Genomic DNA, 15487 nt, shown 5'->3' on the forward strand with positions numbered 1-15487 from the left:
CTATAAAACAGCTGATAGAAATATGTCTGGTACGCTTTTCCTTTTTTGCAATATTTTAAAAGTTCACTCAAAATTTGCATGAACATTTGGATGGAAATGCAGCTAGTATCTTTGTGTTCTTTGATTCTCTAAGCAGTGAAAGGTCTAAACATCTTCCTTAGCCAAATGTGCAGCAGTCTCTTGTCCTGGAGTTGTACCAAGTGACCTTCACCTTAAGGAAGATCAACATCAACAAGACTGCAGGTCCAGACATGGTGTCAGATTGGACACACAAAGCATGTGCTGAACAACTTGCAGGGGTTTTTCTGAACATTTTTAAATTTACTAATTTACTAAGTTAGGGTAGTATCTGTGCATAACAGATATCAAATGTGAAAATCTTGGTTGGATGCTTTTGCCGTTTTGAGTTAAATATAAACTTTTTCGCCACAGTGTGTGTCATCAAAAAGACAATTCAGGAACAACAAAAACAAATAGACTTATAAACAGCTACTTTCCCAAAGCTGTGATGGTAATAGTTCTCTCCTGAAAATCAAATAAACCTCCTGGTTCCACAGATTCTTGGTCCGATTAAGAATTATTTAACTGTCTCTTGTATGCTAATGGAGACTGTGCACACTTTTAGCTCCTCAGGGAGTTTGTTTATTGATGCATGCACATTGCACAATTCCTTACATTGTTCTGTAAATCAACTGCTTAAATATTTCATTCTATATCTAGATTGTTCCTTATTATTTGCACAATATCTGCATATTACATATGCATAAATTGTTCTCTTGAACTATACAGTTTAACTTTAAATTTAGCTTTTTTTCTCATATTCTGTTATGGCATTTTTGCAAAAACAATTAAAGACTGAAACTTAAAATCATGAAAATAACAGAGAGAACAAAAAGCCCAACATATCCTAACATAAATTATACTGTGTAGATCACATGGTTTTACAACACACCAAAATATCAATTGAAAACTGATTCTAAAATTCCACAACTATATTTCAAAACACTAAGGAAACTTAAATTCTTTTTTCTTTTCAGGAATTGTACAGCCAGTCATACGATGAGATTGGTGTTATGTTTGCTTCGATTCCCAACTTCTCTGACTTTTACACAGAAGAGAGCATCAATAATGGTGGCATTGAATGCCTACGGTTTCTCAACGAGATCATCTCAGACTTTGATAGTGTAAGTGTTATGTTTTGATTACGCCCTTAAGATTTGGCATTGTCAATTTTGAACTTGAATTTATTAAGGGTTTTTTTAATGTAAAAGTTCAAGTGATGTGGACTATCATGTCCTGTACTTTGGACCTGGAGTGATATCGTTTTGTGTGAATTGCCTGTGCAAGTGATCAGTTATCCAGCTCATCGCAACAGCACACAGGCAGCCAACCGGACTTTCAATCAGTTCTTTCTGGAAACAGCCTGAAAACGGCCCATCCTCCTAGGCGCAGATGCGTAGGAGGATGGGCCTCCATGTCCTTAAAAACAGCAGTGCACCAACTACAGGTTGCACAAGTGCAAGCCATCCAGAATTTACAAAGACTCCTGGATACGTGTCAAACAATTTCAGAAAGAACTGAACGAAAGCCCGGTTGCCTCAGATTTAAGCCTGTTTGCCTTTGTGTGAATTTTACATTTTTGTATAACTGACATTAATAAAGATGATGATTAAATATATAGTTTCTTATAAAGGTTTAAAGATTCAAATTCCAAAGGGATGAATTATTTTCTGTTGTTAAAGTTTATTAAAGTTTTCATTTCAGTGTGTTACTCTGGAGAAGTTATGATTTTGGTCTGTTTCATTTTTTTTATATAACATATTTTAACATTTACTTTGGAAAGTCTGGCAATTTTTTAGCAGCGTAAAAACATTTCCTTTCTAATGTGAAGTGGCATGCACAATTTATAAACGTGTATATATATCTACTAGAGAAATTTGTATTTACTAATTTCTCCCTTTTATCCTTATTTTGGTGTCCTTAATAATTCATGAACAATGTCTAAGCACAAAGGTAATCCTTATTAGCCTTGTGTGTGGTCCTTGTAAGTACACTCATATAGATAAATATGTAATTGGAAGTAAAAATATAAGACATTCAAATGTAATGTATTATTGCATATCTAATTGTAATTTTCCTTCTCAACAATCACCTATACTCTGATCTCTACGACGGAGTATTAGGGCCACACATGAAGAGAAAAAATATTTTTGCCATGATAAGATTAAACTCGACATGTCGACTTTAAAGTCGCCATGTCGACATTAAACTCAACATTTCGAGAATAAAGTTGAAATGTCATGTCGACTTTAATCTCGATGTGTCGACTTGAAAGTCGCCCTGTCGACATTAAACTCGCCATTTCGAGAATAAAGTTGATATATCGTGGCGACTTTAATCTCGACATTCCAAAGTTTGGAGAAAAGCGCAACCGCGCTCCACAGCTGCAGTCTCTGCGTTTTAATTAAGTGTGAAGGTAGTCTTTGCCGTGGTGCAACTGTACAATCATCACTGGAAGCGGTGGCCTACCAATAACGTAACGGCTTTCCCTAGTGATGCTTACCCGGGTTCGCAGTTCTGAATTTGAGATTCTCGTAATGTTGAGTTTAATGTCGACATGGCGACTTTAAAGTATACATGTCGAGTTTAATCTCGTCATGGCAAAAAAAAATTCCCTTCATGTGTGGCCCTAACACTCCGTCGTAGATCTCCCTCTCAAGCAGGAAAACACTAGCTTTTTCCTAAAAACTCTGGACATTGGGATTTGCTAACACCATCCCCTAACTTGTCATCTGTATCAATACCAGCTGCTGGATGAGCCTAAATTCCGCTACATAACAAAAATCAAGACCATTGGGAGCACCTATATGGCAGCATCAGGTGTCACCTCTGATGTCAACGATGGTTACATTTGCATGAAGGTAAGCAGATCTCTTTATTTCTCATTAATTCAGTTAAATTTTATTTTATTTATATAGCGGCATTTCATAACACATGTCATCTCAAGGCACTTTACAAAGTCAAATACGATCAAATCATCCAGACAGACTGGTCAGAATGTTTCCTATCTAAGGAAACCTAGTAGGGAAAAAAAGGAAAAAAAAGAAAAGAAAAAAAAGCAAAAAGAAAAGAAAAAAAAGGGAAAAAAAGAGAAAAAAAAAGGAAACCTAGTAGATTGCATTGAGTCTTGATATGCAGCATCATTCCTGCTGAAAGAGCGTAGCGCCACAGTGGACAGTCGTCAGCATTCTTGATGGCTTTGCAGTAATCCCTCATATTGAGCATGCATAAAGCGATGGTGGAGAGCAAAACTCCCCTTTAACAGGAAAGCAGAACCGTTGTTGTATCTATTCACAAGCCCTATTAAGGAGGCCTCTCCTCCAGCGGTGAGAGGCCGCAGGGCCCGCCAGCCAACCACCCACCAGGACCAACACCTCTACCTCCCCCAGCCCACCCCCCAAGCCTACTGGCTTTAACCCCCCCCCCCCCCCCCCAAAAAAAAAATTAATAATAATAATATATATATATATATATATATAAGACTAATGCATGGACTAGTTTTTCAGCATCACTCCTGGACAGAATGTTTCTAATTTTGGCGATATTCCGGAGGTGAAAAAAGGAAACTCTGGAAACCTGTTTAATATGGGATTTAAATGACATGTCTTGGTCGAAAACAACACCAAGATTTTTAACTTTATTACCAGAGGCCAAGTTAATGCCATCCAGATTAAGGGATTGATTAAGATTGGGTCAGATTATACAGATTGGTCAAAAATGTCCTATATAAGGAAACCAGTTGATTGCATCAAAGTCCCGACAAGCAGCATTCACTCCTGGGGAAACGTAGAGCCACTGGAAGAGTCATCTGCATTGTACATGGCTTTGCTGCAATCCCTCATACTGAGCAAGCATGAAGCGACAGTGGGAAGAAAAACCACCCATTAACGGGAAGGAAAAACCTCCGGCAGAACCGGGCTCAGTATGAACGGTCATCTGCCTCGACCGACTGGGGTTACAGAAGACAGAGCAGAGACACAACAAGAGAAACAAAAAAGCACAGAAGCACACATTGATCTAGTAATCTGTTCTACATTAGATGGTAGTAGCGGGTGAGCCGTCTTCTCTGGATGATGTCACAGTTAACAGAACGCCAGACCAGGTGTACCTACTATGAAGAGAAAAGAGAGAGAACAGAAAGTTAAAGCAGAAATGACAACACATAATGCATAATTGAAGAACAGTAGAACTCAATAGAGTGAGAAAATTAGATCCTGATATACTCCAGTAGCCTAAGCCTATAGCAGTAAAACTATAAAGGTAGCTGAGAGTAACATGAGCCACTAGTTATAATTTTGTCAAAAAGAAAAGTTTTAAGCCTAGTCTTAAAAGTAGACAGGGTGTCTGCCTCACGGACCAAAACTGGGAGTTGGTCCATGAGGTAATCAAAGGAGCCCAAAGAGATCGAACAGATGTGGATGCAGATGCTGTCTCAAGATGAATATGATCCAACAAAAGATCTCTATACTGATTGATACTGAGATTCTCCTTACTTTTCCAATTCATGAGGATAGTTTTCTTTGCGATACATAGTGCAGTGAAAACCATGTAAACTATTTTATTCCCCAGAGGGCTTTCCTCAAAATTACCAAGCAAGCAAACTGATGGGGAAGGTGTAATTTTACAGCTCAAGCACTTTGATAAGTCCTTACATATCTGTGTCCAGAACCTCTGGACTGGTGTGCATAACCATAACGCATGAATATAATTATCAGGATGACTGCATATGCAGTGTGGACAGATATTAGATCGTGCCAGACCCATCTTGAATAATCTTTGTCCTGTGTAGTGTACTCTGTGAAGGATTTTGTATTGTATTAGTTGTAAGTTGGTGTTTCTAGTCAATTTGAAAGTTCTTAGACATATCTGAGCCCAGAAGTTTTGTTCAAAGCTGACTGATAGATCCTCTTCCCATTTCATAATAGGAAGAGATATTGAATCATCTATTTTAGTCAGTGTCCTGTATGATTTAGACAGTAGTTTGGGGGGGTTTAAATCTAGGAACTCTAATATATTACTTGGAATTTGTAAACCACCTTTAATATGCTTAAATTTTTTTCTAATTATAGATTTAAGTTGTTCATATTCCAAAAATTTATTTTTACTAATGCCATATTGCATATTTAGTTTGGAAAAATTGATGAACTCGGTTCCATCAAGTAAATGTTCCAGATATTCAATACCTTTATTCTTCCAGTATGTAAAGTTTATCATATTATTATTTTGTAGGATGTCAGGGTTGTTCCAGATGGGTGTACGACTGCATGGGATAAGTGACGACTTTGTCATTTTAAGAAACTCCCACCATGCTGTCAGAGTAGAGCTGATATTGATATTTTTAAAGCATGTATGCCGTTTTATATTTGAGCTAATAAACGGCAAATCTGAAATCATGATATTATTGCATATTTTCTGTTCTATATCTATCCAGGTCTCGTCTAAAGGATTATGCTTTATCCATTTAGTGATATATTGTAGTCTATTTGCCAAGTAGTACTTATGGAAGTTTGGCAGATCTGTCTTTAGTTTTCTGTAGCGTCTTTAAGCTGATACGGGGCGGTTTATCTTTCCAAATAAATTTAGAGATTGAAGAGTCTAGAGATTTAAACCAGTCAGATGATGGTTTTTTGGGGATCATTGAAAATAAGTAATTAATTCTAGGTAAGACCATCATTTTAATCGAAGCTACCCTACCCTTAATAACCTTTGTTTGTCTAATTGTTGCTGCTAGAGGTTCAATAAAAATGGCAAAAAGTGAGGGGGAAAGTGGGCATCCTTGCCTAGTGCCCCTCTGGAGACAAAAGCTGGAAGATGTTTGATTATTTGTCCTGACACAGGCTGTAGGAGAGCTGTATAAAATTTTTAACCAATTTATAAAAAAATTGCCAAAACCAAATTTATGCAGAGTAGCAAATAAAAAATTCCAATTTACTCTATCAAATGCTTTTTCTGCATCTAAAGACATTATAATAGTTTTATTATTTGTACTGTAGGAATAATCTATTAAATTAAGTAATCTGCGTGTATTTGTGGATGACTGCCTTCCTCTGATAAAGCCAGTTTGGTCTGGGTGGATTATGAAAGGAGTGACTTTATCTAATCGTTTTGCAAAAGCTTTACATATTATTTTAATATCCACGTTGATTAAGGATATGGGACGATAGCTGTTGGGCAACTTAGGATCTTTGCCTGGCTTAAGCAGAAGACTGATGGTGGCAGAGTTCATATTAGCTGGAAATCTGCCATTTTCCTGAATTTCTTGCAACATTCTGTGAAACGTTGGTGCCAGAATACTCCAGAACTCCTTATAAAACTCAGTAGGGAATCCATCTGGGCCTGGAGCCTTTTTATTGGGCAAGCTTGTTAAAGCTTCCTGAACTTCAACTGTTGTCAGCGGTGAGTCCAGTGTCGTTCTTTGGTTATCTGATAGTTTAGGAAGTGTAATTTTATTCACAAACTGCTTGATGACATTGTCTGATGGATTTATCTGTGATGTGTATAAAGTTTTGTAGAAATCACGGTAGGTGTTATTTATACATTCTGGATCATGTAATGTATTCCCATTGGAATCTTTAACTGCAAATATAGTCGTTTTCTCTTTATTTATTTTTAACTGATTAGCTAAGAAGCTTCCTGACTTATTGCCATGTTCAAAATTTTCTAATTGAAGTTTTTCTATTAGAAATTTGTTTTGCTTTTCAATATACTGGTTTAATTCTAGTTTTATTTTACGGATTTTACCCAACTTTCCCTCTTCCAGGGAAGTTTCTAGTAACTTAAGTTTTTCTTCTAATTCCTGAATCTTCTTGTTTTTCAACTTCTTTTTGTGAGATGAGAATGAAATTATTTTGCCTCTCATCACTGCTTTCCCTGCTTCCCAAAGTATAGATGCTGAAGTGCCTGGCAGCTCATTGTGTTCTAAGTATGAAACCCACTCTTCTTTGGAAAATGTATTAAATTCTTCATCTTTAAGCAGCGATGTATTAAATCTCCAGCTCTTGTTTTGTGGGGTTATTTTTTTTATTTGTTAGGGTTAAAGTAACAGGAGCATGATCACTAATAGTGATAGAATGAATTACAGCATCTGAAACGTCCGACAGCAGCGAACTGCTGATTAAGAAATAGTCCAAACGAGAATACGAGTGGTGAACATTTGAAAAAAAGTATATTGCTTACTATTAGGATGAAGAGAACGCCATGCATCGCAAAGACCAAAATCACTCATGTATTGTTTGACTATATTTAATGACTGCCAACTACGCTGAGACCCTGTTGTATTCAGTCTGTCTATTTCCTCATTTAGACCAAAGTTGAGGTCACCCCCAATAATTAGAGAACAATCCCCGTGTTTTGAAAGTGCATGGAAGAGTTTGTGGAAGAACGAAGGTTCATCAACATTTGGACCATATACACTAACAATGCATAACTTCTGGTTATGAATAGATATTTTAATTATTATGAATCTACCTTCGGGATCAATAATTTTGTCTAATATTTTAAAACTAACCTTTTTGTGGATTAAAATTGCTACTCCTCTCTGTCTAGAGTTATAGCAGGCAGCAAACACATTGGGGAACTCAGGTGAGTTAAGATCACTTACAGTTGTATCTGATTTATGGGTTTCTTGCAATAAGACAACATCTGCCTTTAATCTTGTAAGCTGGTTAGAGATCTTTAGCTGTTTTTCCCTGGTGCCTGCTCCATGCACATTCCATGACACAAACTTTACATTCATCATAGGTGAAAGTGAGAAGTTGAAAAGTGCATGTCCTCAGAAGAATAGTTATACAAAGACCCAGGTAGCATCATCTGACGTGCTTGTGATTTCCTGGTCAGCAGGAAAGGAGCAGATGAATAATATAAAGAAAGACAGAGAATTAAGAAAGTGCAATGAGTGAGAAAAGATGAAAGAGAAATAACCATCACCCATGCCTCGTGTACCCAACCGTGACTAACAACCATACCGTGCCAATGTGCTCTTGAGCTGTGCGTTTATTTCTTTTATCAACGTGTTCCGAACACATTTTTTTTTTTCAAGCGTGACAAGCTATAAATCCACCCTTTGTGCATCTAATAAAGCCAAGGAGTGATCTTCTGATCCCTGAACAACTGACCATTGATATAAAGTTTGTCAACTGCAACGTTAGCTCTGACGCCATCATTAATGTATTTTTTTCTGAATGGAAATAACACTCGCCTACGGTCTAGGATTTCCTTAGGAAACTGGTCATTAACACTGAAATCCGTTCCTCTGAATTCGCGGCCATAGCTTTTAACAAACACTTTTTGTTTATAATGCTCAAATTTGGCTACAATCGGACGAGGGCGGATTTTATCGGGTTTCTTACCTCCGAGCCGGTGAACGCGATGAAAGGTAATGTTTTTTACCTGATCCGCCGGTATTTTCAGCTTCTGCTGGAGAAACCCACGTATAGCAAACTCAGGGTCCTCTTCTTGGCGCTCCGGGATGCCTGCAAAGACGAGGCTGTCTCTCATACTTCGCGACTGTATGTCCAGAATGGATTCTTTCATCTTCTTATTTTCACCGGTCAGCCGCGTCAACCCCTCGGTTAGCTCCGTGACTTTCCCCCTCATTCTCTGCGGCAACAGAAGCTAGCTGGGCTTGGCTAAATTCGACCGCTTCTCTCAGAGCCTGAAACTCTTTGTGGAGCACCTCTACCAAGGCGAGGCGAGCGTCCAGGCTGGTAAAGCTTTTTGTCGATTGATTCCAGGACGTCGCTGTAGCTCCTGTCGGGGGACAGAGTGGAAGTTGAGGCACCGGTAGAGCTAGACCGGGTTCGTTTGAGTGAAGGTGTGTTTGTGGCTGCGGCATTTTTTTCTTCCCCATCACGATGTTGTCAAAACACTCGTCCAGGTAGCTCTCCAGGCTCGTCAAGGTCTCTTCTTCCAGTTTGTTCCCTCGTGAAAATGAGACAATTGTTAATGTTTAAACTTTACTTTGTTTAATTTTCAGTTATTGGTTATTACTTACCTGAGTGGATTTAATTTTGAACTACATGTATGCCGCCATTTTACTTACGCACAGCTCACAGCTCTCGCGAGATCTCAGCTGCCCATCTCTCCTCATGTGTTATGGGAATTCTAAACAATAACAACTGAATTTCCATCTTTACTCAATGAAGAGACGGCGGTGATGAAGTTCCAGCTCTTTTATTGAGAAACAGAGCAGAGATCACATAGATGGAAAGTAATCGCACCCCACGGTCCCGCTGCAGTCTTCGTCTCCCCTGTCTCTGCCTGTCTCGCTTTTTCGGCTCCCCCTAATACTGCACAGTGGCCTTGGCATGAGACAAAACAGAGACAGTCTATCCTAGACAATAATCATTCTACGCAGCATTTGCGCAACATTTGGCCTTGCAATCAGCAAACAGTGGATCTTATACACAGCCATCATGTCTGCAGGCCTCCTATGTCCGAGTGGTATGCGGCCATAGTGACTTCAGAATAATATTTTTATAACACTTATTTAAAAAGAAACGTATAGAACGTATTTCGTGTAATGAGTGGACTAGAAAACACAAACATTAATGTCCCATCGGTGTATAAAACCCCTTATGGCAATAAAGTTTATCATAACCTCAAAACAACCCAAAATACATCAGCATAGTTGAACATATTATTTAATATCGTTTGCAAAGGGACTGCTATTGGACATTTTGCCGTCTTATCAGGCCCTAAAGACTATTTTCACACTTTACAAGTTGGTCAGCGCAATCAACTGATTTTGTTTGTCTAAAAAAACAGTGTCGAATAGTGACAGCCGTGCAACCGCACGTGCTGAGGGCAGTCAGTGAGGTAGTCGATGGTCCAGTCAGCAAGATGCTTGTCCACTCCTGCGTCCTCCAGCTTCCCCTTCAACAGCACCTGTCTGATGGTGTTGAAAGCGCTGGAGAAGTCAAAGAACATGACTCTCACAGCGCTTCCGGTGGTTTTAGGTGGGTGAGCGCCCGCTGCAGCAGGTAGATGATGGCGTTGCTGCCCATTTGCACCAGGCTGTTTTGCCCGTTGTCCATCAGCAGGATGGGAGAAAAACTCTTTTTGTCCGTGGGCCGCAAGACATCCACATTGAAGAGGCCACCATGTTTGTTTGTTCAAGCTGGAAACAAAGCTAAGTAGCTAAAGTCTGTCTTCTGTGGAATCAGATATTCAAGTAAGGAACCAGCCTCTAAAGAAACCAGCTTTTGTGATCTTTCTCAGCTTTTGCAGGAAAGCTGATTTGGAACAGTATGAAGCACATTCCTGTGGCTGGAGGGAGCCTAATGGGACTTTTTTATGAAGGTTATTTTGTTCCAGAAGTATTTGTGCCTTGTAAGCATGAATTTGAAGTTGTAGAGAGTGTTTCATTCCAAGTTTTGTATTTGTAGAATAAAAAATAAAAAATCACAAGTACAAATTTTTGTTACACCTGTTCAAATTATTTTTTATATTATTTTTCTTCAACACAAATACCAATCAATAAGTACAACTGCACAAATCTGCTGCTGTGAGTCACAAATTCAACATTACAAGTTACGCCTTCATTTTCACTTTTGACACAAATGTCTCACGGGTAAAAATGAGCTGTGACTTGTGGGTAGTACCCTTGATCGGACAGCAGGGGGCGCTGCTTGCTCCGTCAGTCTGTACCAACCGGAAATACATATATGGCCTACTGTCTTGTTGCCTTCCAAGGACCTTGCCCTCATATGCCTTCGAAGGACGTAGCTGTCACTGTCACTACCCGATCTGTGGTCTGTCTACGGTCCGTGTACCTTCAGGCAATTTGTTTTTTTTTCCAGAAAACCAAAATGAAAAATGGAAACTAATTCTGTTTTTTCATTTAAAATCAAAAATGGAAAACAAAGCCGTTTTTCCTTTCTTGCCAACACAATTTAGAAACGAAAAACCAGAAAAACTAAATGACAAAAACGGCACCTTTTTCCGATTTCGCCAATTAATTTTTCCTTTTTTTTTCTTTAGGATTGAAAGACGAAGACGGTTTCTCGGATGGCCCGGAAGTGCAGTAAAATATTTCAAAATAAAAGCCTAACATAATGCAAGCCTGAGGAAAAAAAATAATGAAGCGTAGATATGTTTTTTGAATAAAAAGAGGACCTTTTTACATTACAACATGATAGTTTATTGTAGAGAGGTGAGCTTTATTGCATTATTGTGTGTTTTATTGGTGTAACATGAAACACAAAGACTAAGCAGATGCTGTAAACCAAAAATATAGAAGCAAAGTTTATTTGGTGAATATTTTTCTCATCAAGCAAAACTATGGGGGTAAGATCACTTCCTAAATAGACTTGTACATAAAAGGATAGTTGTGTCCATATTAGTCAGAAGTTGTGCATAACAAACATTTGTAAACTCATAATAATTTAAATCACATTGAAAAGATACAACATACAGTTTAAATAGTTACAACTTCAATAACTAATAAATACAAATTTCAAGTTTAAATTTGTGCTTTACTCTTTATGAACACAAACAGCAGCGGCTGCTTGAGAATACAGATTTTTTCTTTGAGAATACGAATTCACAACAGTGGTTTCCAAGGCTGGTTAATGGAGCACAGACTGCAAAGATAGGAGCTGCGCATACGTTCTTCAGACTGACCGTCTCAGAATGCACCGCCGCCGAAGCTTGATTCCAGACAGCGCAAACAGAGCTCACAGTGGTAAGTTAAACATTACCTTTTCTGCTGCTGTTGTTCTTCAAAAGTACGTTTTCAGAACGTTTGAGGCGAGAACATTATACTTTTAAGCTTCCCTATGTGGCCTTTTTACAGAGTTAATGTGTCATTTTAATAAAAAGTCCGACGTTGAGCGTCTGTGCCAACTGGTAGGTTTTTTAAGATTGACAGCCTATTTCCTACTTTTATCTTTAAAAAAACAACATTGAGGATGGTATTAAACATGTGATCACGTTGAAATTGTGACTATTTTTCTGTAAATAATTAAAATGAAAACATAATTTTTATATATTAGTAACAGTAAAGGGAGTAGAGTTAAGCTACTTTGTTGCACCTATTAACTTTCACAGCATTGTTCATTAAGGAAAAGTTATTTCTGTCTGCCCACCTTTACAGTGATTAATCTATAAATTATGTGCTGTTAGTTCAGTTAATTCTTTCAGTGAAATGGTAGAAATACCAGAGAAGGGAAGCCATTTGTTTCATTTACTACTATACATTTGACGTTTTCTTTCTTGAGAACTATAATAATCTGCATGTTAACCACATATAGTTTTATGGTGTGAAAAGGTGAGAATTGAAAAAACAATTATGCTAACATTTGGCATTTTTTATCTACAGGAAGAAAAAGAAACAAAATATGTGAGGATAAACACTTTTGTGCCAATCCTCCAAATATTTTTTAATGAAGGGGACCTGAAACCAGCCGTCAGGCTAAGAAGGACCACCATCATCCTCCTCCTTCAGCTGCTGCCCATCCAGAAGGCCCATGGATGGCCACAGGAGATAGAGGTGCTGGTGACCCTCTACTGGCTGGCCTGCGGTGCATTCTATAGGGAAACAGCTTGCCAGTAAGATCTCTTACCTTCTTGTCCTTAAATAGAGCCAACAATGACACACAATTGATACATAGATTATATTAATTGGATAGAAGATTAAGACATATCAGCATATTACCTAAATTACAAGTTCATTTTAAGTTTGGTACAGTTCAGGTGGAGGCACGCTACAACAGACACCACGCCAGGGCGAGAAACATCATTGGGCATGTCTTTGGTGGTCTGAAGAAACGGTGGCGTTTCATCTTCTTAAGGGTGCTGGAGGTCCGCCTGACGTTTTCCCCAAAAGTAATCGCCGGCTGCTGCATCCTCCACAATATTTGTATAGAGGCAGGGGACCAGCTGGACGTGGAGGACGAGGAGGTTGACCCAGAGGAGGACGGCCATCCGGCGGCTGAAGACAGGGAGCGGCTCCAGCTGGCTGCATGTTTAAGTGAACATGACTACATCTGACCTAACCTAGATCAGTTCTAGTCATGTCCACATGCTGCTTCATTTAATTTTTTTCACCACCTGTAAAAATAATCAGTAAATTAATTTCCATTCCAACTATTTTTAATTGTATGTTTGTAGGTGTTGTCTATTTGTAAAAGATGTTAATAGAAGTTATTTCTTTGTTTTAAACCACGTTAGTAACTGTTAATTTGTTGATGTTGAATGAATGTTACACCTTCATTCTGTTCCAAAGTTAAAACATTTGTCTAAAATAAATATCTGTTTTTTTCCCATATATTGTTACTATTGTTTTCTTTCCCTCTTTCTCCTCTCAATTCTTCGTGTCCTCACTCAGAGGAAACTCACTTAGATAGGAAAAACATTTATAGAATTTATTTTTATTATTATTATTTATTTATAGATTTTATATTAGGGCTGGACAACATAGAAAAAAGCATATTGATAAAAAAATGCATATTGATGGATAGATAATTATCAAAAAGATTTAAAACCTGGCTCTTATAGTATTGCTAAATGACTTAATTTTAATATATCACACACAAACACTCAATACCAATTAAATTCTTATTTACCCAACATTTTTAACCATAACTGATTTTTTTAAAAGAAAAATAACTCAACTTAAGAGACTTGGGTGATGTTATTAAATACTGACAAAGAATAAACTAAAGTGACCAGCGCTGTTAGGGAGCGCTGTTAGAGAAAAACTTGCAGCCCGGAACATTATATCGCGGATCAAGAATGGCGAGTAGTTGTTTAAAGCCAGGTTTTTCAACTGCAGACAACAGCAGCATATCCATCACTATGAAGCACGTTACTGCATGCCTGATGTACTTACGCCACTTGGACGCTTTGTCATTTTATCACAAAGAAGGGAGCCGAGTTTAGCTGCTATACCTGCTTTGTTTTGGAAGAACTTCCAGAAGATTCCTAAGAAGATGACGCGGAGTCGCGCGGGGCTGCACAGCTCGGGCTGCTGCAGCAGTGAGCGGCTTACGTGATGAAACAAGTTGGTTGCGTTACCAGACTTTGTTTTTACCAGTTCCTTGCAAATTTTACAGTTCACTGTGGTTTATTTCCGTCAGGCTGGCGAACTAGTAAAACCTCGTTTTGGGACAATTTCCTCCGCTGCTCCTTGCTGCGACATATTCACATGCTCTATGTTGTGGTTTGAGAGGGCGGGGCTTTGTGACAGCGTGCCTGGGTCCGCGATTACGATTGGTTGAGAGGAAGCAGTGACTGCAGCATCAACTAATATAGGCTAAGAGGAAGGAAGGAAAACTGTCTCTATAACCAACTTTTATCGACCCTTTTTTTCCTTATTGTGCCACACGTTTTTCGACTGATATATATTGTTATTAAATTATCGTCCAGCACTATTTTATATGCTGCTGTCATCCTTGGGAGACATTTACAATTTATTCCAGCAATTATTGAGTTAATAAAGCAACACGCATCAGACTGATAAACATAAAACAAATAAATCAGACTCTTTTTTTAAATTACGCACCAACTCTGTAAATAGGGAAGCTTAAAAGTATAATGTTCCCGCCTCAAACGATCTGAAAACGTACTTTTGAAGAACAACAGCAGCAGAAAAGGGAGTGTTTAACTTACCACTGTGATCTCTGTGCTGTCTTCTTCTTCTTCTTCCTGATCTTCTTCTCCTTCTCCTTTTTTAATGGCAGTTGGCAAACAACTTATAGGTGCATTACCGCCACCTTCCAGAATGGAGTATGGATCAGACACTCTGGACTGTCTGGAATCAAGCTGCGGCCGCGTTGCATTCTGAGACGGTCAGTCTGAAGAGCGCATGCGCGGCTCCTATCTTCGCACTCTGTGCTCCATTAACCAGCCTTGGAAACCGTGACGTCAGACCACTGTTGTGAATTCGTATTCTCAAAGAAAACATCCGTATTCTCAAGCAGCCGCTGCTGTTTGTGTTCATAAAGAGTAAAGCACAAATTTAAACTTGAAATTTGTATTTATTAGTTATTGAAGTTGTAACTATTTAAACTGTATGTTGTATCTTTTGAATATGATTTAAATTATTATGAGTTTACAAATGTTTGTTATGCACAACTTCTGACTAATATGGACACAACTATCCTTTTATGTACAAGTCTATTTAGGAAGTGATCTTACCGCATAAAAACCCACCTTCGCATAGGATTACTGTCCATATGTGTCTTGATTTTAGTGAACAGTACATATTGTTGAAGCTAACAGGGAAATTGAGATTTTTTTTACTGATTAAATTGATTTATCTTCACCCACAAATAAAAACAAATACTGCCACGGGGATAGAATGCCTCATATATTTCGTATTTGTCGTACAAAAATTGATAATTAAAAAGTTAAACAGTTGCCTGTCTGGCAGAAAAGCATCTATAGCGGCTTTCACCGGAGTTCCTCAGTGCTTCCTCTTGCTTAA

The 15487-nt window shown here is 38.3% G+C and overlaps 1 protein-coding gene across 10 annotated transcripts in view; it reads left to right on the forward strand.

Annotated features, from left to right (window-relative positions):
• The window catches only part of adcy3a (adenylate cyclase 3a), a 232927-nt gene that overhangs the window by 178993 nt on the left and 38447 nt on the right, over positions 1–15487 (forward strand). For 9 of the 10 annotated variants that reach the window (XM_036133327.1, XM_036133331.1, XM_036133330.1 and 6 more), the window contains 2 exons: positions 1038–1184; positions 2808–2921. The exons of the other annotated variant lie outside the window; for it this stretch is intronic. In XM_036133327.1, the coding sequence (XP_035989220.1) occupies positions 1038–1184; positions 2808–2921 (261 nt within the window). The remainder of the gene's footprint in view (positions 1–1037; positions 1185–2807; positions 2922–15487) is intronic. 10 annotated transcript variants of the gene reach the window in all.

Source organism: Fundulus heteroclitus, unplaced genomic scaffold (assembly GCF_011125445.2).
Source record: "Fundulus heteroclitus isolate FHET01 unplaced genomic scaffold, MU-UCD_Fhet_4.1 scaffold_61, whole genome shotgun sequence".
Lineage (NCBI taxonomy): Eukaryota > Metazoa > Chordata > Actinopteri > Cyprinodontiformes > Fundulidae > Fundulus > Fundulus heteroclitus.